Source organism: Vitis vinifera, chromosome 12, assembly GCF_030704535.1.
Source record: "Vitis vinifera cultivar Pinot Noir 40024 chromosome 12, ASM3070453v1".
NCBI classification, from domain to species: Eukaryota; Viridiplantae; Streptophyta; class Magnoliopsida; order Vitales; family Vitaceae; genus Vitis; species Vitis vinifera.
In genome coordinates, this window is record NC_081816.1 from 9,741,267 (window position 1) to 9,764,098 (window position 22,832).

Below are 22,832 nucleotides of genomic sequence, written 5' to 3' on the forward strand. Positions count from 1 at the left end.
GCATTTCACGCCTTCAAGCCATGTGTTTTTGGCATCCCGTTGGAAATTGGAATGGAAAACTAACCAAATCAAACAAGCATCAACATCAAGTACCATTTCCCTTGTCTCGCACCTAAAAGGAAATTAAATAGAACGGAGATATCAGAGTTAGGACAAAGGCTTTAGTCATTTTCAACGACTTTAAATGTGATCATATCAAATTCTGAAATTGATATAATTTGGAGAATAAATGTGATCTTAAATCAAGTTAGATCCAAAAAATAAATGAATTTGTTGAATAATCTTGTTTAAATAATCATTTATTGAATAACCGACGTTATTGAATAACCTGATTCATGATGATGAACTCTCGCACCATTTATTGGGCCAACAATCAATTTTAAAGTGGAGAAGGCAAAGGGAAGAGTCCATGACATCGCTTGTTTTGTGGCAATGGGAAGAGAGGAGGCAAATGCTGACCAATTTTGGCATTTGGGTTTGAAGCATATAGCGTATAATAATATTTGGCCAACTTTTGAGAAATGGGACATTGGAAAAATGGTCATGTGACAGCATCTAGTGGGTGCCCACCTCCCGCACACAAGATGGTTAGCTGTCCTAAGTTGACTGATATTCTGCAAGCAGTATCATACATTTATACCCTCTCATTTCATACTCTCGAATTGACTTCCCTACCCATTAGTACACAAACTCGTTATTGATTTAACATAGGAATGGCAATGAGGCGGGTTTTTTTAGGTGTCAATCTCATCCTGAATGGGACAAGTTTCAATTTTAACTAAACAAATTTAAAACGGTTTGAAGATTTTTTTAAAACCCAGGACGAGTTTGAGTATTATCTTGCCCACCCCTACCCTATTCAATTATATATAAAATTAATTTAATTTTAATGTTTTTAATATATAGATAATAATAAAATATTTTAAATAAAATAAGTTACAAAATATAATAATTTAATTATTTATAAAATACATTTATTTTTATGTAATTAAAAAAATGTAAAAGTAATTTTAAAAAATTCAAAAAATAAATAAAAAAAGTAAATTTCCTATTTAATTTTTAAAATTGGATGGAAATGATAATTATTTTAAATAAATGGGAAATGAGAATTATTTTAAAATGTAAAAGTAATTTTAAAAAAATTCAATAAATAAATAAATAAAAGTAAAATGTGAGGAGGTGGGTATGAGAATTTCTCATATCTGTCCTGCCCCATTTATTTTTTAAAATTGGATGGAAATGAGAATTATTTTAAATAAATTGGACATGATTGGGATCGGGACGATCTGTCCCAAACTTGTCCCGTTGTTATCCTAATTTCATCTCAATTTTCTGAATAAAATTATCGCTTTCATTCTACTTTTTTTTTTTTAATCCCAAGTTTTTTAAAAAAAAACACTTAGTTCCTGTATAAAATTAAAAAAAAAAAAAAGGAAAACATTGTGATTTTAGTTTTAGACTTATTATACTATAAAAAAATATTTAATTTTTATATATAAAATTTTAAATAATATTATTTTTTTATATGTACGAAAATTGTAAGAAAAGTTGTATTTTTTATTTAAATAATATTATTTTTTATATTAGATTTTTAATAAAATTTTTGTTCATGAAAATAACTAAATATATGTGAACGATTTTTAAATATTATTTTTTCGAGAAATTATACAATTAAGAAATTAATAAAAATATTCACATTTTTATTCCTTCTAAGTTTGAAATAAATTAAAATAAGAGAAATGGGATGGAGGAGGTCCCAGTAAATCAAGTTGGAGTGAGGGGCTTTTCGGCAATTTAACACTCTGCGCGGCTATATATTTCGTGAATCACACTTCGGTTTTCTGCTGTGCTGACTATCTCCTTCCCTTGACATTTCTCTTTCATCTCGCAGTAGCGTAGGAAGAGGTAAATTTTCTCTCTGTTTCCGTCTCATTTTCTCGGCGATTCTCTCAAAGTTTCCTCACACAATCTCACTCTTTGACTTCCGATTAGTGTAATTTCGTTCTCGCAACGATTTGGTGTTGTTGAGATCTAATACGCTATTCGTATCGATTGGTGGATCTGTAATTATCAGTAGCGATGGACGGAAAAGTGATGATAGAGTGTTCGTTGTATGTGTGATTACCTAGTCACGTTAGATCTAGCTTTTGTTTTTTCTTTAATCTTTGGTTGCTGAGAAAACTGGGAGGAGAAATTTTTTTAATTTTATCTTTTGTGTTTTGTTGGTCCGAGAAAATTATTGCTTAGCTCACTCGACTTCTAGTTGTATTAGGCTCAGTTGAAACGTTGAAAATCTGAGATGTGAAGTTATTTCTTCTTTTCTTTTGATTTCCTCTGCAGCTGAACGGAGTGTGTTTGATCGGTTTTTGAAAGTTAGAGTAATTCCGGCATCTATATCCAGGACCTGGGGACAGTTATATTTACTGGCTTGTTAATTGTTTGTTTAAATCATCAATTAGAAATTTTGGACCACAACTAGGAAAAGCTTGTAGTATATATGATTGAAAACTTTTAGTTATGTCAAAGAGTTAGCTTTGCCGTTTCCCCTAGTGCATATCTTTTGTTTGATCCTTCTGTTTCCAGCTTTATCCTTCATTTCTGTTTGTACCCACAGGCATGTGTGTGGTCATGTTGTTGTTGATTTCATAGTCAGAGACTCTTCTATGTTTGCTTATTGCAAAGAGTGAGAGAACACAAAAAAAAAGACGTCCAAAAGAATGAGAGAACACAAAAAACACTTAGTTGCCTAACAAGATTTTCATTTATTTTTTTATTTGACTGAAATTAGGTAAGGTTACTATTTTAATTTGATGTCAAGGAGCTCATGGTTTTGTTATGAACTGAAAGAAAAGCAATATTTTGACCTTTTTGTGTGGGTCACTTCTTGAGCATGCTCTGTATGTATTAGGTACTGCCTTTTTTTATTTTATATCAACTCAAACCTAATTTTGCCTTTTTACAATACTGCAGATCCCCATTTTTGTAGGATGGCTCCAGCAGCAGCAGCTTCAATAAAGCCTAGAGGTGTTTTATTTTTGCCTATTTTACAAATCCAAAAATTCATGCAAAGCTTAGATGGTGCTAATATGGGATGGGTGCATCATTTGTAATAGTTGTTATAGACTTTTCATATAGTTGCAGTTTTCTTCAGTTTTCTTTAATTTGTTATGTCTAAAGTGTTAAAAAGTTCATTGGAAGAAATATGCTGTAGTTTGAACAATGCTGTCTCTAGTTTTTTGTCATGCCAAAATTTGCAGCAGGGCTTTGTATTTTTCTGTGTTACGCATGCTTGTGTGGCACAACTTGAAGCCATTTATGTTTGTATCTCAAGATTTCAATTTGTCCATCTTAATTTAAAACAAGTAAAGTTCCAGTGATGTAAATTGTAGTGATTTTACTGAGTCTATTCCAGAGCTTTAGATTCAGTAATTTCCTTTCCTTCTTGTTTCATATGAGTTATACAAACTTTATTGAGCTAATGATTACTCTATGGATGTTCTAGTTACCCTGGTAGGAACATGTAATGATTTCGGGATACGGGGTCATCAAGCTTTGCATGTATCAAAAATTAAAATTCCAAATTGCTCCTGGGTTTCTCAGCTTTCTTGGTTTATGAACAGATGTTTGCATTGTTGGTGTTGCACGTACGCCAATGGGTGGCTTTTTGGGTACACTTTCATCTTTATCAGCTACCAAGCTTGGATCTATAGCCATTGAAGGTCAGTCAACCTCCTTTTTTTGTTTGTTTGTTTATCCCCATTGGTTTATTCTCTTTTGCTTCAAAATTTATGGGTTTTGATATTTTCATAGGCATTTGCCCCCATCCAATTTGGGACTCAAATTAATTATAAAAGCAGGAGTTCTTAAATGTTGTTTTGTGTCAACTTGTAGCCGCTCTTAAAAGGGCAAATGTTGATGCATCACTTGTACAAGAAGTTTTCTTTGGAAATGTTCTCAGTGCAAATTTAGGACAGGCTCCTGCTAGACAAGCTGCATTAGGTGCAGGAATACCTAATTCAGTGGTCTGTACCACCATCAACAAAGTTTGTGCATCAGGAATGAAAGGTGCCACTCTATCATCAGAAACAGCATCTTTTCCTCTTTCCCCAAAACTGACACTAAAGTGTAATATCATGGTTCTTTTAATGCTGGTAATTGCAGCAACAATGCTCGCAGCACAGAGTATCCAGTTGGGTGTCAATGATATTGTTGTGTCTGGTGGTATGGAAAGCATGTCTAATGTGCCTAAATACCTAGCAGAAGCAAGGTTAATATTCCCCACTTATTCATGGTTAATTATATTAAAATTTTTATTAATTCAAATCATGACTGCCCACAGATTGTTTTTTGTTTTTTTTAGATGCTTCAAAATGGGATGTTAATATTAAATGACAGAAGAGAGGTGGATATTGATGGGTGATACTCATCCAATTTTAACACCCATCTTCATTTTTGGATTGAGGATCTATTTCCCATTCATCTTCCTGAAAAACAGTAAAACTATTTAAGTGGAGATCTATTTCTTTTAATGAATGGAATCTAATTCTTCATCTTTGTGAGAGCCTTTCTTTGCTCTAGAAGATTAAGTGAGAACCAACAAATCCATATCAAGGGGTTTGGGACAGGAAGCAGCCCTGCCTGTTTTCTTTTTCTGTCTGCCCTAGATGAAGTCGTAAAACCAGCTCAAGGCTGGAGTTTGAAAAACCAAATTATACTATATTTTTTATGATTTCTGTACTGTTGTATGAGTATAAGAGGTTCATAGAATAGATTCTTTTGGTAATAGATTTTGTTGAAGGAGTTCAATCTGTTCTTGGCTCATAGAATAGATTCTTTTGGTAATAGATTTTGTTGAAGGGGTTCAATCTGTTCTTGATGTAGATATATATGTTTACATTATATATAGGCAAGTAGGTAAATGAAAGTATATTTTGCATTACAAGATTAATTTATACAAAAGATGCTAGGTTTTGAGTTATTCATGCAGGTGCGCTCCTGACTGTGTTTCATAAACACTCCCAAATGAGAGATATACCTATGTCAAAATTTCATTGAAGACTCCCAAGCATGCATTGATCACAAACTATACATGTAGTGGGCATAAAAAATTGGAGTCATAGAATCTTATAGATACCTGAATTTTCTTCAATTAATCACCAGTAACTATGATCTACCATTGAGTATGCACTATGTTGGTGCCTACAACCATTTCGTATAGTGCATTGCTTTTAAATTTTTCTGTTCATGCTCTTTCTCTCTCTCTTTTTCCCCTTCCTTTTTTTTGGGTAAAATTTAGTAACCTGCCATGGTATGGGTCATAAATCCTAATTTTCAGATTTTTCAAATCTGACACTCTACCTATATGGAATTTGGTATCTAATATCCATGCCCATGGAAATGTGATGTGGGTTTCTAATTGATGTTCTTGTGTATCTTTTACTTACTTTTTTGACAGCATACTAGGCTTAGTAATTTTTTAGTCTTATTACCCAACCATACTGACACGAGTATAACTCATAATCAGTTCTCAATTGCTTCAGAAGCAAGAATTTTACTGGTGCTTATTCTATTGTCTAAAAATTGCAGGAAGGGATCTCGATTTGGACATGATTCTCTTGTTGATGGAATGCTGAAGGATGGGCTGTGGGATGTTTACAGTGATACAGGGATGGGTGTTTGTGCTGAATTATGTGCAGATAATCATGTAATATCAAGGGAGGAGCAGGTATCATTTTGTACCCATATATTGTGTTGCAAACAATTTCACAAGAAACCTTACACTTCAACTTCCAGTAGTTCCTCCCTATTCATGCATATTGCAATTCATTTGTAAAAATAATCGTTATCTTAAATCTGCTTTTAGTAACACCTACAATTTTTTGTGACTTGTTCCTGCACATTTGCCACAGGATGCTTATGCTATTCATAGCTTTGAGCGTGGTATTGCTGCCCAAGATGGTGGTGCCTTTGCATGGGAAATTGTTCCGGTTAGACATCTGGTTCTAAGATAATTCATGCAACCCATGTGTTTTGTTGTAAATTGCTAACTTATATCTTAATTTGATACCATGCAGGTTGAAGTTTCTGGGGGAAGAGGGAGACCATCAACTATTGTTGACAAGGATGAAGGTCTAGGAAAAGTAAGTGCATATAAGTATCTTTATGCAGTTTCAATTTTTATAGCACCGTAAATTTTCTCTTTTTAGATCAGAGATCTTATTTTTCTTGAAAAGTTGGCCATCTTTATTTTTTGAAAATTGAATTGCTAATATTGCACTCACAAAAGGAGAGGGAAACTTATCAATATTTTTTTTTTCATGTCATGCATGGAATCAATTATTAATTTCTGCTCCTTTTGGTATCAAGCTTTTATTTTAATCTTTAGATCACATTTTAGTTCTTTGAGAAAATAAATATATAGATACAGAATCAATCAATATTACCTTCTTTGTTAATATACATTAATGTCTATTGCTCTTGTGCTTTTTGCTAGTTTGACCCTGTGAAATTAAAGAAGCTCCGACCCAGTTTTAAGGAGAATGGAGGTTCTGTCACTGCAGGCAATGCTTCTAGCATAAGGTATATTATCTTATTTATACTTCTGTTCATCTTTATTTACTTATTGTTTGATGCCAGTACCTTCTTGTGTTTATGGTCCTTGTTGCCGGTATAAACTCACTATGAATCTAGCAAGACTCACCATGGAATGAAGACTCTTTCATAGCATCTCAATTAATTCTCATAAGAAACTTATTTTCTTATTACATCAACCACTCATCATAATTTTGTTTTCTAATCTTTCTCATAAAATGCTTAGATTTTTTGGTTTTGGTTTTATAGTTCTTGCAAATGTGCAGATACTTGTCAAAAAAATAAATTAAAATTGTAATTGAAAATGATTCCATTTAAGTATGTGGGTTGACATCCATTTTGGTTATCTGTCTTATACTGAAAAGTGAAATTGCTCATCGACAGTGATGGTGCTGCTGCTTTAGTTTTGGTAAGTGGAGAGAAGGCACTTCAACTTGGGCTGTCAGTCATTGCTAAGATTGCAGGATACGCTGATGCTGCTCAGGTACTTACCCAATTATAAACTCAAAAAAAAAAAAAATGTGTTGGTAGGACCTCTGTTAAGTGTCAGAAAAAAGGCCTTTATGTCATGGTTCATGTTTACTTCCAGTAATTTGTCTTGGCATTCATATGAGATTGGCATTGCAGGCACCAGAATTATTTACTACAGCTCCAGCCCTTGCAATTCCAAAAGCTATTTCAAATGCAGGCTTGGAGGCTTCTCAAATTGATTACTATGAAATAAATGAAGCCTTTGCTGTAAGTTTTTATGCATTGATCTTCAACACAATCACAAACTCATTTGTTCAATCTATGAATTCACAATCTTATTTTGTCACATTGGATCTGCAGGTTGTGGCTCTTGCAAATCAGAAACTGCTTGGACTTAGTCCCGTGAGTTCTTAAATCTGTGTGTGTGTGTGTGTGTGTGTCACATGCATGTACTCCTCACCTTATTGTTTAATTTCTATCGGTACCTTGTTTTACAAGTACCTACCCCATTTGCTTGCAGGAAAAAGTTAATGTGCATGGTGGTGCTGTATCCTTGGGACATCCTCTAGGTTGCAGTGGAGCCCGAATCTTGGTCACACTTTTGGGGGTATATTTGTGCTGAAACCTTTACATGCTCTGTAATATCAACTGAGTTAAATTGTCAAAAAAAAGCATCACTACATTACTTTCTCTGTCTCTAGCTTCCCATTTTTGCTTCAGAACCATTTAAGTGGACAGCCTTAGGATTTTTCATACAGATGTATTGGGTGTATTTGTGCTATAACCCTGTTATTTTATTTTATTTTATTGATAGAGGAGAACCTCTTCTTATATTTTACTCTCATACTCATACTACAATGGTGTTGCAGGTACTGAGGCAGAAAGATGGGAAATATGGAGTCGGTGGTGTTTGCAATGGTGGAGGTGGTGCATCAGCACTAGTTGTAGAGCTTGTGTAAGCCTTGTTATATTTGGTGAGTCTCCAGCCTAGTACTGTGAGTTAACAATTTGCATCATGGATAGACATATCATTCTAGGCATAAAAACAGCTTTTTTTTTCTGTTCTTATTTTTCCTCCAGCCATTTGTTGGAAAGGAACTTCTTTTCATGGAAAATAAATCTTTGGTCTCTATATGTTGGAAAGGAATATAATCATATTAATATAATCATGCTTGGGAACTATTCCTGAAAACAATTTTCTAATTTAGAATATACAGTTGATAAATTTTTGACAAAAGACAGTTTTTTGGGAATTGTTCTCAAAACAGATTGTTATTTTAGAACAAATTTGAGATATTTTTACACATTTTTTAATGTATTACGAGCAACGAGAATACTTTAGGAACTTTTGTATTGTAATGTATAGTAACTCCATGGATCATAAAGAGGAAATCATTTTCCCGATTTGAGTTCCTAAACAGAATTTTAGTCATAAAAACAATTGATAATTGTTTGTAAGAACGGTTGTCAAATACTGTTTTTTGATCATGGTTTTGATAATATTGCCAAATAGGGCCTTTTTTTTCAATAACATGGAAATGGATGAAATCTACTTGGTTAGGGTAATCAGAAAATTAACTTCTCCATTTATTTCAGTTAAAATATTTGGGTTTGAAACCATTTATTGAACACCTTATCTTAACCTAGCTTTTAATAGTTCATCTACTAATAATGCCTAATAGCCATCCTTGCTGCAGGCCAGTTATGAGTGCAGGAGCCTGGGAGAGATGAATCTCCATCACCCGCCAAGTTAGACGAAGTGCAACTTAATCTCGGTTTCTTTTTCCTTTTTGCCTTTTTGTGTTTGTCGTCTGAGAAATAAAAATGTACTTAGCTTCAGAAGAAAATAGAATAATAACTGTTCTTCCGTATCTCTCTCTCTCTCTCTCTCTCTACACGTGTGTGTGTGTGTCACTGGTTGAAAAGGAAACCGTCCGACTAAGTATGGTAACTATCCAGAAAATCTTGCGATCTGAAATTATGTTTGGAAAGCGATGACCACCGAAGCACGACTCAAAGGAGCAGCTTACCTTAAAGTTTTTGTGATTGTGTGAGGCGCTAGAGGACAAAATAACAAGACATCAAGGCCATGTTTGTGTGAGAGAAAAAAAAAAAAGCAAAAAATTAAGGAAAAAATAAAATTTTTGTGATTGTGCATGGAAAGGTTAGAAAAGAAAAATGAGCACGGTCCCTTGCCCTTTGGGCTCTGGTGTGCTAAATTTTTAGTAAGTGTATTTTAATTTTTTTCTTTTATTTTTTTAGAAAAATAAAGAGAAAAAAATCTTTAAATATATATTTTATTTTTATTTTTTTCCCTTTTCTTTTAGATCATCTAGACACAAGATAATTAACTTTTTATGGTACTATTTTTCCTCTCCTTAGTACTTAGCAAAAAACCTTATATAATAGAAAAAAAAAACTATGGTAATTCATGTATTTCTGATTTTCTTTAGTTTATGTTTAATTCATGAATATATATATATGTATTTTAAGAAAATGGGAAGGAAATTTTTTTTTTTTTTTATCTTTTTTCATGATATCTGAACATAAGAAAATAATTTCTGTAGTACTTTAGAAGAATCAAAGATAAAGCCTTAAGCTATGCCTGATGCCTATGGTGGTTGAAGAGGTAGCTTCTCACCGGAGAAATGCCATAAATACCCAAAACAGAGTTCTAAAATTTGAAACCACCTGTGGTAGCGTCTTACTGTAAAATTTGTTGACCCGACCACTTGTTAGATTTTCTTAGGTTTGAAAAGACAATTTAGATTATGATATGCTAGAAATGACCCATTTCCTTAATCATATTACTTTTAGAAATTACAACTTTTCGTTAGTTAAAATCTCCGAATTTCTAATTTGTGGATTGACTTTAATATCAATGGTGTGATGATTGGTGTAAATATTATAATTTTTGTAAATGATTATGTCAGAAACTTCACAATCAGGTCAATCAACCAGCCTTGGAGAGAGAATAAAAAGAGATTTTATTTCATAAAATAATTTAGTAATTATGATGGGGTTGATAGATATATATTTTTATTAAAGATTGCGATGATGCTTTTGGGTTGATAATTTTATAATTTGGTCAATTATCAACTAAAAAGAAAAAGAAAAAAGAAGGGGAAAAAGTGATGGGAGGTCAGAAAATAATTAAACGAGTAGAAAGCAAAAATGATTTAAAAATTAAAGAAGGGGAAGAAAATGAGAGGGCATTGGATGGGGGAGTTTGGTGGGTGGGGGGTGAGAGAGAGAGGCAGGGTCCAGCTAGGCAAAGGCTTGCGCTTCGCTGGATTACGATAGCGCCGTTAAGCCGTTTTGTAGTGGGCCCCAACTCCCACTGTCTCACATGCCATGTCTGAGCGGCCCAATTGGCCCAATTCCCCATTCTCTCTCTCTCCTCTCTTCTCCTCTCCACCTCCTCTCTCTCTCTCTCTCTCCCTTGTATAGCCTACGCACACAGGAGAAAGGAATCAAAACACAGACGACCGCCACATCACTCTCTCTCTCTATCTCTCTCTCTCTCTCTCTCCATCATGTCGGTACGGACTTCAATCCTCATCTGTCTCTCTACTCTTTTGCTCTTCAATTTCTATATTCATCTTCATGTGTTTTTATTTTTCTTTTGATTTATGGTATTGTTGAGCCCTAAGAACTTGGATTTTTTTATCAGTTGTGTTTTTTTATGCCTGATATGGTTAAGGGTTTTGGATTGTTGTTGATTGGTTTTGCTCTTTCAGGGGTTTGTCCGAAATGAATGTATGGCTTGCTTACTGGTCGACTGTTTGTTTGGATATTTATTATGTGTGGTGGATTTACTAGTTATGGAATGGAAATGGGGTGCGATTTTTTTGGCAGAGATTTTATCCAAGTTTTGGGGGTTTGGGGGTTGGTGAATGAGATTGATTGGGTGATGGATGTATGTCTTTTGTGGGTCAAAGTGTTCTATTTTGTTGGAGGTGGAGGGAGAGCTGATAATAAGGAAATAGTTTCTGCCCAGTTTATGGCCTGGAGATAGGGTGTACCTGTTAGCGAAATTTTATCAAAATTTGGGGTTTTTGGGTGGGTGAATGAGATTATGTACTGGGTGTCTTTTGTGGGTCAAAGTGTTTAATTTTGTTGGAGGTGGGGAGAGAGCTAATAGTAAAGGCTACAGTTCTGCCCAGTTTAGGGCATGGAAAGGGGTGGTAATTGTTTTGCAAATTTTTATTAAAATTTGGGTGATTTTAGGGCAGCTGCCCAAGGTTCAGTGTTGGATGTCTCTTGTGGGTGAAAGGGTTTAATATTGTTGGAGGTCGAAGGAGGGCTAATAATGGGTGCTACACTTGCTAGATGTGTGATGTTCTATTTTTTCTTAAATATATATATATATATATATATATATATATATTGTAACCTGATTTATTTCTAGTGTCTCCATTTTCATTATTAACTGTTGTTGGAACATTTTGAGGAGGGTTTTTGTGTTATTGAGAGTGCCTGTTGGGTGGCCTGTCAAGATATAGCTACAGTTTCTAGTTATTGATGGGCATTGGTAGTTTCTTTTAAGGGAAGATCATGGGTTTGTGATGGAGAGAAATTTATGGTGAGAACCCAAAGAAAAATGAAGGCCCGTGTAACCATCAATGAATGAAAAAGGGCCCATGATTTTCATGAGTGCCATGCTGCTCAGAAGCTCATGTGGTCATCAAATTACAAAGAAGCCCCAAGGTACTAGTTATTCTCTTATAGTTTCTTTCAACATTGAAATATTGGAGTGGAGGAGGAGGAGGAGGAGGAGGAGGAAGGAAATGAGTCTCCTGAATTCAGTTTAGTTGCCAATTTATTTGATTTCAGCTCATCCAGGCATCAAAATCACATGGTGATAGAAATTAATACAGCGTATTTTCTGGTGGAATGTCATATATTATTAATTGCTTTTACCATCAACTAGTTTCTATCAACATTTTACTAAGCAGCTAGAAATATCTTAGTTTTTTCACAGCTTTTCGGTCAGGTTCACTGATCCTAAAGGTTCTTGGAACTTGAGTGCATGCCATCTGGCTGCATCCAGCTCCCAGTGTATTGGATCTTCTCCAGGTTGTATATCAGTTCTGTTTCATAAGCTGTACTTTGAAACAGTAGCCAGCACTTTTACCACACATTATTTCGTAATTTGTACCCCTAGTCTGAAATAAAGATCAGTTTGACCCACTTGTCCAGGATTAATCATCCTTCTTTTCCTTATTTAGAAGGTGATTACCCCTTTAAATATAACAGAATCGGTTCTTCTTCTGTCATCATGAACTTCTCATTCTCTATAGAATCTTCTTAAGCCAGCCTTTCTGGGCATTTATTTTGTTTTATCAGGCTCTGTTTACTGATTTCGAGATGCTATCATTTGTGGTTGCAACCTTAGTAATTACAAACTTATGTGATGACCTGTAGTATTACATTGAGCTGCAGGTTTGGTACAAGATAATTCTTTAACGTATGCCCATATGTATTTGTTACCATAAAAAACGTGGCTGAGTTCCCACCTATAGTAAGAGGCTGATTGAGTCTGATCAAACTGTTCTTGACTTACAAGGATCCAACTTTGATTTTCTACATATCACAACCTTTTTCATGTTGTCACTATTGGAAACATCCAATAATCTCCTGAGTGAAATGAGGCATACTAAGTCTATAAATTTATTGTTATGCATATCTAATTGAACTGTACTTGAAACATGACCTTGGGCCTACCATGTTTGCTTTCTTTAGCATGGAAGCATCAAAACTCAGGATACAGGAGTGTATGAAATTTTCACCTGCTATAAAGTTCTATGCATTTTTACTTTGTCAATGGACCATATATATGGAAATTCGTTCTTAATTTTTTTTTAATTGTGGCTGTTTTCTGCCTTAAGACAACTACAAGAATCCTCAAGAAAATGTTTTGTTTCCACAGGAAAAAGGTCAACCATTACCAAAATTTGGTGACTGGGACGTTAATGACCCAACTTCAGCTGATGGGTTCACAATGATCTTCAACAAAGCTAGGGATGAAAAAAAGACGGGGGGCAAGCCTGACTCACCTGCAAAAGAGGACTCCGCATTTAAGCATGGAGCAGATCTTGGAAAGCCTCAGTCTGTAAGTTGAAACTCCGATTTGTGCTTATTTAACTACTTCAGTTTGCTTAAAGACTCCTGCAGAATCATTGTTAGCCTCTCAGTTTCACACAGCAGATATCATGCTGTGATGCCAGAGAAAAGAGGCTTGTGTTCAGCTAACTGATAGCATGTAACCTTCAGCCTGGCCTCTATGAACATGAATTCATATAATCTTTTGTGGGGTCACAGAAGATGTGATGCTAGATAGAGTTGGATGGTCAAAAAGGAGTTGTGTTGTTGACTCCCAAGAGTTCAGATACAGCTTTTTGCTGGCAAATATTTTTCTTTTTGTTAAGTTATCGAATACTTTGTTTTCTCGACAGTGCAGTTTTGTGGTCTTAGGAGTATTTTTAATAAAAACAGAACTATCAGCTAACAGAGAGGAATTCCCCATTTATGTTGCTTTTGGTTCAAGATGCACTTTATGGTCGTGACTTGGCCCAGATTCTCACATTGGGCTTCATCACTTAGGATCTCAACTAAGAGATTACTTTTAACTAGGCTTAATATGATTGAATTGTAGCCATGCAGCTCATTGTCATTCTTGGGATCCTTGGGAGAATAATTCTGAGATTAGATATGTTTCATTTCAAATGGGCAGACAGATTTGCTTCATTTTGATGTTAAGAATGCTTTGATTTTGTAGAAAAAATGGTTTTGCTGCATGCAATCAACCTATGCTGAGTCCTGAGGCTGCTTGCACCTGGTAGCGAGCTCTTAACAGGAAGCATTATTCGGGTCTGCTCCTGGCTCAACATATTTTCCAGAGGACTGGAGCTAAAGTCAGAAGCTGTGATGGGTCTTGCTGGAATCTGTTTGGTGTGATTTTGAACTTGATGACAATGTGAGCTTTATGAAGAATATGATGAAAAAATATATATATCTTTTGTTGTATGTATACTGCTGTGTGTTGTTGGTTGTACTCTGTTACTCTCTTCTGTTAAATCTTTTACTATGACCTGCAGCTTGTTTATCATATTCTATTTTCTGTGTTGTTTGAAGTGAATTTAATTTCTTGTGTACCAGCTTACCTCTGACCTATAGGCGTCTCCTCTCTCAAAAATGAGTCCATGTTTCACCAAAGGGTGGTCCACTCATTTATCTCAGGCTGGGATGGCTCTGCAAGTTCTGTACTGGCTGATTAGTTGGTCATACGATTGAATCAGTAACCTGAACACCAGAGTTTATCAAAAGGTCCAACCCCGCCTTCATTGGGAGAGGTGGTTGTGTTTTTGCAAAATATTTTCGAAAACATCACCAAAATAATAAACTCAACCAACAAAAAAATGCACCTAAACTTTTCTTTTGTCTCATTCTGAGGTTGATAGGTTGGATAAGAAAATGAACTCTAGTTCTTGTAGAAAGCTATTAGCATAAAGCCAAAGCCGGTGTCTTTTACAGTTGAGTAGTTGGACTTGAATGAAGGTGTGGCGCAGCCATTTCATGATTCTGGGGCAGGGCTGCTAGGATATAAAAGCTCATCAAGATGTAACCAAGCACATAATAAGGTAATATGAATTTTCAAGAGGTCGATGAACCCTGCTAGAGGCATGTAGGCAGCTGAAGAACAAAAGTGATGGACAGCATCTTTAGTTTCAGTGGCAAATGGCTTTGCATGCTAGCATCTTTGACAAACCACTAGGCAATATTTTGCAGTACACATTTTCATGCTGAGCAAATGAATTAGTGAAATGAGCTACAACATTATTGTAGATAAAATAAATTCGAATGCCCAAGGCGAGATTTCAGTTAGTAAATCATACAAACAATAAATATCCGCAGCAGCAGTACATCTAAACTCTGGATATCCCAAGCTTCCTTTCAAACAGGCGTTGCAGGAGGTAGATTTGGAGGACACTAGCTCCCACTAATGCTACAGATTCAAACATAGCCTTGTGGACTGCTCTCTGGCTCATTCCTTCATTCACTGCATGCCAGTTGGAAGAACATGACAAGACAAGATTAATGAACTTCGCTGGAAATTTGTTACCCATTTTCACTGGATATAAAAAAAGGAAAAAGGAAAACAAAAGTATAAATTTGTTGAAAGCTATTAACTTCCTTAAAGCATAATCTTCTGTGGAGCTCAAATATATTTCCTCACCAACTGAAGAGTCCTTTCTAATCTAGAGGACCCTTCCTGACCATCAGAGAAGTTGCCTCGTTTTTACAACACTAGTTTATGCGAGTGCATGAGTATGGGCGCATATGTGCATGTGCACGCACCTTTGTGTTCACATGGACACAGATAGCACCCTGGTCTACTCATGTGTTGTGAGAAGTTGGATTAACCATCCTATTATGAACTGAGTATGCATAAAACTCGAGCTGAGCAGGCATGCAAAATGAGTTAGCTAGGTTGCAATAGAATGATACCATCATTATGGCAGCTTATAGCATGATCAGAATTATGAGCAAAAGACAAATAAATGAAATCAATTCCTAAAGTTAATTGTTACTTCAAAAGTTAAATACATCACAAGACAAATAGTAGTAGCCAACAAAAATCAGGGGTCCATTTTGGAAGTCCTGACAGGTCAACCACATAGGGAAATGAATTCAAGCCATGCAAGTCTTTGTTTCCATTCAAATTAGGAACTGAAAATTTAGGGGGAAAAGATTAAAAGAGAAAGTTATTCAAGATATTTTTTCACATTGCAGCCCAAGCATTATCAGAATTACATGCAAAACACACTTAAATGAGATCTCAGAGAGCTGAAGTCCTAAAGCTAATTTCACAGGATAAGACAAGCATTCAGGAAAAATCAGAGTCCATTTTGGAGATTCTTGACAGTTCAACCTCATAGAGAAAGGAATTCAAGCCATGCAAGTCTTCCTTTCCATTTAAAATTGGGAAACTAAAGATTTAGTGGGAAAAGACTAAAAAGGCAACTTGATTCTTCAAAACAGTACCTATTGCCTGGCGGTCAGTCTGAGCCTCTAACCAATGCTGTTCAAACTGGATGTTGTAAAGAGCTTCCTCCAACTTTGCAATCTGTTCCAGCAGCGGATTGAAATGCTCTGCAAAATGTTGATAAAACTTTCAGTATTCCATTCAATTCATCAGGAAGAGGAGGGGAATGAGTAGAAGAAGAACTAGATGGAAGTTTACCATCTTTTGCATGCTGATCATAATATGTGAAATGCCCCACATGCACATCAAAGTCTATGGTTTCTTGATAAGGAGACTTGTTGGTGAAGCAGAAGCGGTGAAGTCCTTTCTTCTGTGCCACAAACTCAAACTTCTCACTAGTCTTGTCACGGAAATCATGAATCTGGTCGCCTGAAGGTCCCTTTATCTGATCACCACAACATTATTGTGGGATCAACATTAGATCACACAGTCAAGAAAGAAGCAGAACAAGAAAATGAATTTGCAAAAAGAAGGCTAGTATGCTTTCTGCTGCCTTCTGATTCAAAATAAAATAAACAGGGTGTTTAGACTTCAATCTCGAGTTATAAACCAGTTACTTTAAATCTATCTAAAAAGGAAAAAATCACACCCCTGTTGAACTTGGACCCTGACACTAATACAGGTAACATACCATCAGCGTTATGCGTCCTACCGAGATATAGGAAACTGACACAGATAACTCAAGAAGTGGATCAAATTCATTTAAGATTTAAAACATGGCTTGGAGTCCTTTTTTGTCGCCTAGCCTCATAAGATCTTATCTATACATTCACATTCTGAATTAAAATGGTTCCTTTTTTTGGCTTAGTGTTTGAATTTTCAAGAAGCCACAATCCGTGGTATAAGACTGAGGCTTCTCATGGAAAAGATATAAATGTAACTTAGTGTTCATGTTTCTCTACTAAGTGGCTATTCCAAACTGTAGTTTGACATACCAAAGCGAAGGTTTTGATCATACACACTATGCAATAAGCTATTTCTCTTCCCCATTTCATTGCTTCAGCGAGAATTTTGATAACATCTTACCTTCCTCCTTTTCTTGAGAAACAAAATTCTATTTTTGGGTATTACAATTCATAATATCAATATTGATAACTGAGTTCTAGCAAGAATTCTTCATATAGTGGCTGAGATCAATACACAAAACCATAACTATGTCCAAATATAGCTGCAAATAACCAGCTCATGAAGCTGCAAAATTCAAGTCCAAGGCAAACCCGTCACCAGATTCAGAAAAATTCGCAATACCCAAACATACAAGAAGCATCATTTCCAGGAAAATACCTTTCCCCATTGGAAAAAAACTGAAAACTTTTCCACAAATTACTTTCTATCCAAACAAAAATGACAGCAGCAAAAGAAAAGAAAAGACTTACGACGAGATCGACACCATCTTCGGCGTAATGCCAACTGGCATCGGCTTTAATAACGACGAAGGAGACATGAACAGTGTCGCCTTCGTATTGAACATCGTGGGAGAAGCAGTCTTCTCTGTCCACCACGAACCTAATCCCAACCACTCCTTGCAGATCCGATAATAATAACATCACCACAATTCCGATTCCAATTACCACTGCATCTCTCAAATCCATCTCTCTGCAACTCCAACAACATTCCCATTCAATGAATGATCGCATAAAATCAAATTCCATCACAGATAAAAAAAAAAATTTACCTTTAGGATTTGGAAAATCTGAGAATGTATGTTTATTGATTACAGCCACAGGTGAAAAAAAGTTGGAGACTTGATTATAAATTTTTGGAAGTGTCTTGACCAAGACAACGTGAATATCCGCTTCCCATTTTTGTAGGTTTTTGGGTTTCGATCTGAGTTGAAGCCCACTTGTTCTCTAAACGACGTCGTTTCTTCAACAATGGAAATAAGTATACATAATCCACTTCATTAATCATTGTTATATTAAGCCTGGTTTTCTCTAAATTTAGATGAAAAATCAATTTAAGACTCATTGAAATCAAGTAAAATTATTCATTTGAGTTATTAAGAGAAAAAATTAAAGGGTTTGACAAAACTATCATATATCTAATCTATTAGATCCTATTATTTGTATTTCAAGTATGAATAGTGGCAAATGATTCCAACTTCCAACCTAGGTTTATATTAGGTACTGGTTTGTACCTTAGTTCTATAGATACACATTGTGTTTATACCTTCATTCATTCAATGTTCCATCCATATTTCACTGAACACTCCAATAACTTAGAGTTTGTTTTGTAATAATTTTAGAAAACGCTTTTAATATTTCTAATACTTAAAATTTTTTATGATTCAAGCATTAGAAATACTAAAAACGTTTTCCAGAATCACTCTCAAACACACTCTAAAATCACAAGTTTAGTATCACGTCTAAGTTCAAAAAATAAATGGTAATAAAACATTTAAAGTCATTTAAGAGTTTACCCAAAAATCATTAGTTATCATCTTTTATTGCTTGGAATAAAATCTTATTTGAAAACTTAAATATGAAAAATAACTTTTTTTTGTTTATTCTCCCTAAAAGCACTTTACAAAGAATAACTAAAACATTTAAAATCTATTGCAAAAAAACAATCAATTTTCAAAACAAATATTCATAGAACTTTTTCTTTCATAACTTGTAGGTATGCTCTTAGACAAATCATACAAGAGGAAAAAGGGATAATTTAGAATAAGGGTTTTTTTTTTTTGGTTTGATGTTCTAAGAGAGCATCATATTGAAAACAGTCTAATCCCCTTCAAATTATATATATGGCCATGTGAGGGACACAATGATATGACAAAAAAAAAAACTTGGCTGCCTGAAACTGCCCATGACAAAAATTTTCATGCATTATGCTTCTGTTGCTGTCTCTTCTTCACAAATTCATGTGCTTACTCTGCAACAGCCCTCATTGTTATCTGGACAAGATCTGATTGTTAGGAAGATAGGATCATATGAAGTTACAAACTATACCTTGATTGAAACCCATGCTTGGTTGCTAACTTCAAGTTCACAGTGTAGGTGTCATCAATGAAGAAAAATCCTAAACTACAGTTGTCTAACACAAGAACCTGAATCAGTTGCTGCCACTCGCTGAACGAGCCGCTCATAATTCCTGTGCTCCAAAGCCACCTGCTTTCTGTAGTCCATGTAAAGATCCCAAAGCCGTTTAGCTCTTTTGTACTCTTCAGTACCTGAATGGACAACCTTCACTGCATTGCCTCCCTGCAAATTGCAAGTGAAACATGAAAGTTCTTTTTCCTTTTCATTTTCCTCCATGCAGAATCTGGGATTTCCTCTTTTATCAATATAACGTAAAACCTTTCTCCCACTATTCCAAATTAGTAACAAATGTAATACAACTTACCTGAGGGAATGGAGTCCAGTTCATGAATGGTTTTTCTTTTATGCTTCTTGGTTCTTCAGCCATTACCCATGGCCTGCAGATAATGATCAAAGTACAAGTAACAACAACATAACATCAGTTTGATCAAAGTCCAACTACCACAAATTCAGTTTATCTAGCTGCAGCCTCAAGCTTGTTCTCGCTAATACTTAATCCTTTGATCAATCAGAACTACATGATCAATCGGCAAAAGGGTTCACAAAAAAAGGAAAATATATATATATATATTATATAGTATCAGCTACATTCATCTTATGATTCAATGGATTGAGATATTTCTTCATTAGAATGATCATCACAAAACAATTGCCTACACCAAGACAAACAACTTACCTCGATCAGTAAGGATTTCTAAATATGGTTGGCACAAACGAAAAATAAAATTGCCAGGAAAGAGTTATAATGTTTTTTAAGGAATCCAAGAGCTCTACAACATAACAATCCCAAAATTCACATCCTGGTTGTGGGCAGTCAGGTACAGAAATATCCAATTTCAGTAAAATCCCATTGTACATGAGAACATTGATCCTAAGCAACATTTAAAACCTTTGCTAGTTTAACTAGTAATGGGACTATTTTCTGCATCAACAAATATATATATATATAAAATACCTTCCTCTTGGGGAGATGATCATGTGATCAGGGTTGCTCAAGAAACTGCTCAACTTCTTAAGCTCCTCTCTACCATTCACAATGACAATTCCACTGGGATGGAAATGAGTTAAGAAACTTGGGACAATGTACACTTCAGGAGTTAAATGAATTTGCTCATATATGAATTGGACAATTGTTAATGAACCTAAATCTTTCTCCATATTCTCAATTATTATCTGATATTGTTGTCTATCAAATTCCTCAATATAGGTATCAGTGGTATTCCCTCGATCTGGTTCAGTCACTTCAGGATGATTGTTCAGTCTCCCTGCCATTCAGGAAAAGATGAAGAAAAAAAAAACATCAAAAGCTCAGCATGCAAATTACAAAATATGTCATGTATGTGAAAATTTTAATTATAACATGTTAGTGCAAGAACACAAAAATAAGATAATCCACACATAAAGGTATAAGAGATTTTAACGTGATTTAGCCAACTATGCCAAAACATTTCATGTTTTGTTTCAACACCCTGAACAACAAGCCTTCGTTCAACCGGATGTCTACCCCTTTTCCTCACATCTCTATCTACTAAGTGTAGTCTTCTTGAACCCATCATAATTTGAATTTTTCTTTATAAAAAGGAATATATATATATATATATATATATATATATATATATATATATATACCAATTAAAAATTTGAGACACTATCACTTTTATGCATAAATAAGAAAATCTCTCAAAAAAATGCATAAACTTAAACCTCAGCTAGGTACAATTCATGGTGAGGATAAAGGGATATTGACATGTTAGTGCTAGATAATCTTGAGGGTTTTAGATGATAGGATCACTAGGTTTTATTTGAGGAGGAGGATGATATGCATAAAGCAAAGGTGTTTTGGAGGAAAAACCCCAAGGCTATGTTTGATTCTTGGAAAATGTGAGGGAAAATACGAAAGAAAGAAAATATAAAAAAAAAAGAAGGAAAATAAAAAACACATTTAAGGTCAATGAGTTATTTCTATATACTCTTTTAAATTCATTTCACTTATTTTAACTCATTTGTATAAAGATTAAATCATTTAAAAACATATAAATTTTTAATTAATTTTAATTCTATTTGATTTTTTTTATTTTTTTTATTTTTTTGTATTTTACATCTTACAATCAACAACAAACATAAGAAAATACTGATCCTCAACATTTTTTTCCTTCCCATAGTACTCTCTGAACTAAGCATAACTCGAGTTGTTGGGATTAAAGCTTTTCAGAGTTTGTTAAGAACAGACCTTCATATGTCCCATCCACACTTAAGGACTGATTCGCAGAACTTGTTTCCTGCAAACAGAAAGAGGAAGGATGAGAAGTTAGTATAACTTAAGCTTTCTTCATTGCTTATATGTAAAATTCTAACACGTTATTGTATACCATGGTTCTTTTTTCTCCACCTTCAGAAGCTGAATTTATTGAAGGCGTCTTAATCTTTTCCCTTGATTTCTTCATGAAAGAGGCCAACGTGGGATCTGTAAGGTCACTGTGTTGAATCAAGCAAATGTTTTCGACTCTGGCAGATGTTAAATTCCCAGCATTGGGACCGTCTTTCCAGAAGAGAATAAAGTTGCAGAAGCACTCCTCTTCACCGTCTTCGAATGAATGCTCGTTGTTTTCTACCTATCCAAACAAACCCAGAAGATGAGCTCAGAAAAGAGGAAATTGGCTAATACTTGACAGTAGACACTGAAATGCTCGGTATGATGCAGTGGTTGGGGATTCTGTATCGATTTTCAACCTGATGGACTTTTTAATTTGGTGCTGCATGAGGAAAATAAATAAATAAATGCAAACCCCAGATGCTGTTTTCATCTTTGTTTTTTTTTTCCTAGCATTTCTCGGCAGACAAACAGGGATTTCGGGGGAACCTCTTCCACAACAGCGTCGTAGAAGCGGACATCGTCGTCGTTGAAGGCATGAGAAGCACAAACGGTCATGCACTGGATGACCTTGCCGCACTGGCTGTCCTGAAGCTGCAAGGACACCCGCCGGAACCTTCGTCCGAAGCTCTCGACGTCGGCGAGAGTGGTGAATTCCCCTGCCTTGAAGACGTCGCTGTAGTCGGAGGAGAAGTCTTCGTACTCGACCGTGAGAGTTTCACCGCGAAGGACTAAACGGACGGCGTACCAGGCGTCGTCCTCGCCCCGAAATTCCAGGGCAAACTGCTGCGTAGAGGCGGCGGAGGTGGGCTCTTGAGGTGGCATTTTGCAGAGATGATACGGAGAGACACCGAGGGAAAGCTGACTTGAAGGAGTGTCCTTTTCTCTTCCTCTCTCTCTCTCTCTCTATCTTCTTTTTTTTTTTCTTTCCAACTTAAAGAAGTTATTTATTACTACTACATTTAAAAGTTATCAATCTTCATCTTAAAAGTTGTACATCACTATAGAATTTATCTTCCATTCTATACTGAGACTTATGAGTCATCATATTTAAAATTACAGTTTCCATTTTGAAACTTAATAAACAATATCTCAAATGAGAGAACGGTGATACATTGGAAGCAATTGTTAAAATCTAAAACCATGAAAACATTATCATGGATGATTTCCTCAGTCCCAATCAAAATTTGTTTCCCACAAACACAGGGAGAGGAAATATGAATACAACAAGATGAGGCAAGACAATAACATATGCTACAAACAAATTAATAGATGAAGTGCAGTACATCTCATGGCTATATTCCTTGTG

At 35.2% G+C, this 22,832-nt stretch overlaps 3 protein-coding genes and 1 long non-coding RNA gene across 5 annotated transcripts; 2 read left to right on the forward strand and 2 right to left on the reverse strand.

The window, feature by feature from the left end:
• Nucleotides 1-1,788: 1,788 nt before the first annotated feature.
• Nucleotides 1,789-8,933, forward strand: LOC100240809 (acetyl-CoA acetyltransferase 2). 2 transcript variants are annotated; one of them, XM_010659183.3, is made up of 15 exons: nucleotides 1,789-1,905; nucleotides 2,971-3,024; nucleotides 3,621-3,719; nucleotides 3,892-4,065; nucleotides 4,162-4,267; nucleotides 5,587-5,725; nucleotides 5,910-5,987; nucleotides 6,075-6,140; nucleotides 6,494-6,579; nucleotides 6,976-7,075; nucleotides 7,219-7,329; nucleotides 7,423-7,464; nucleotides 7,583-7,669; nucleotides 7,932-8,036; nucleotides 8,745-8,933. In XM_010659183.3, exons 2-14 carry the CDS (start codon nucleotides 2,988-2,990, stop codon nucleotides 8,019-8,021), a joined length of 1,215 nt encoding a protein of 404 aa, XP_010657485.1. In that variant the 5' UTR covers nucleotides 1,789-1,905; nucleotides 2,971-2,987; the 3' UTR covers nucleotides 8,022-8,036; nucleotides 8,745-8,933. The 2 variants fall into 2 exon arrangements, with proteins under 2 accessions (XP_010657485.1, XP_002265690.1); XM_002265654.5 differs by having other exon boundaries at nucleotides 1,790-1,905; nucleotides 8,760-8,933.
• Nucleotides 8,934-10,277: 1,344 nt separating this feature from the next.
• Nucleotides 10,278-14,173, forward strand: LOC100254625 (protein NOI4). Its single transcript, XR_787024.2, has 3 exons — nucleotides 10,278-10,604; nucleotides 12,995-13,177; nucleotides 13,844-14,173. It is a non-coding gene; the product is annotated as a protein NOI4 (long non-coding RNA).
• A 612-nt stretch (nucleotides 14,174-14,785) lies between these two features.
• LOC100245903 (transmembrane emp24 domain-containing protein p24beta2) lies at nucleotides 14,786-18,134 on the reverse strand. Its single transcript, XM_002265269.4, has 5 exons — nucleotides 17,787-18,134; nucleotides 17,488-17,707; nucleotides 16,310-16,496; nucleotides 16,111-16,218; nucleotides 14,786-15,124 (listed from the first exon to the last, which is right to left on the reverse strand). The coding sequence occupies exons 2-5, from the start codon at nucleotides 17,701-17,703 to the stop codon at nucleotides 14,991-14,993; spliced, it is 645 nt and encodes a 214-aa protein (XP_002265305.1). The 5' UTR covers nucleotides 17,704-17,707; nucleotides 17,787-18,134; the 3' UTR covers nucleotides 14,786-14,990.
• Nucleotides 18,135-18,684: 550 nt separating this feature from the next.
• LOC104880929 (uncharacterized) lies at nucleotides 18,685-22,452 on the reverse strand. The gene is made up of 7 exons (XM_010659184.3): nucleotides 22,013-22,452; nucleotides 21,522-21,764; nucleotides 21,383-21,431; nucleotides 20,108-20,417; nucleotides 19,457-19,529; nucleotides 19,161-19,314; nucleotides 18,685-19,007 (listed from the first exon to the last, which is right to left on the reverse strand). Exons 1-7 carry the CDS (start codon nucleotides 22,346-22,348, stop codon nucleotides 18,973-18,975), a joined length of 1,200 nt encoding a protein of 399 aa, XP_010657486.1. The 5' UTR covers nucleotides 22,349-22,452; the 3' UTR covers nucleotides 18,685-18,972.
• Nucleotides 22,453-22,832: the final 380 nt, after the last annotated feature.

What these genes read in the sequence shown, in the direction of transcription:
- LOC104880929 (XM_010659184.3), bottom strand. Translation starts at nt 22,348, where the DNA reads ATGCCACCTCAAGAGCCCACCTCCGCCGCCTCTACGCAGCAGTTTGCC. An exon ending in ACTGGACTCCATTCCCTCAG is followed by an intron (nt 19,315 to 19,456) that starts GTAAGTTGTATT and finishes TGCAATTTGCAG; the next exon opens with GGAGGCAATGCAGTGAAGGT. An exon ending in AGTGGCAGCAACTGATTCAG is followed by an intron (nt 19,008 to 19,160) that starts GTTCTTGTGTTA and finishes GATCTTGTCCAG; the next exon opens with ATAACAATGAGGGCTGTTGC.
- LOC100240809 (XM_010659183.3), top strand. Translation starts at nt 2,988, where the DNA reads ATGGCTCCAGCAGCAGCAGCTTCAATAAAGCCTAGAG. An exon ending in AAATACCTAGCAGAAGCAAG is followed by an intron (nt 4,268 to 5,586) that starts GTTAATATTCCC and finishes TAAAAATTGCAG; the next exon opens with GAAGGGATCTCGATTTGGAC. An exon ending in GGCAATGCTTCTAGCATAAG is followed by an intron (nt 6,580 to 6,975) that starts GTATATTATCTT and finishes GCTCATCGACAG; the next exon opens with TGATGGTGCTGCTGCTTTAG.
- LOC100245903 (XM_002265269.4), bottom strand. Translation starts at nt 17,703, where the DNA reads ATGGATTTGAGAGATGCAGTGGTAATTGGAATCGGAATTGTGGTGATG. An exon ending in AAGATGGTGTCGATCTCGTC is followed by an intron (nt 16,497 to 17,487) that starts GTAAGTCTTTTC and finishes TGTGGTGATCAG; the next exon opens with ATAAAGGGACCTTCAGGCGA. An exon ending in GACTGACCGCCAGGCAATAG is followed by an intron (nt 15,125 to 16,110) that starts GTACTGTTTTGA and finishes ACTGGCATGCAG; the next exon opens with TGAATGAAGGAATGAGCCAG.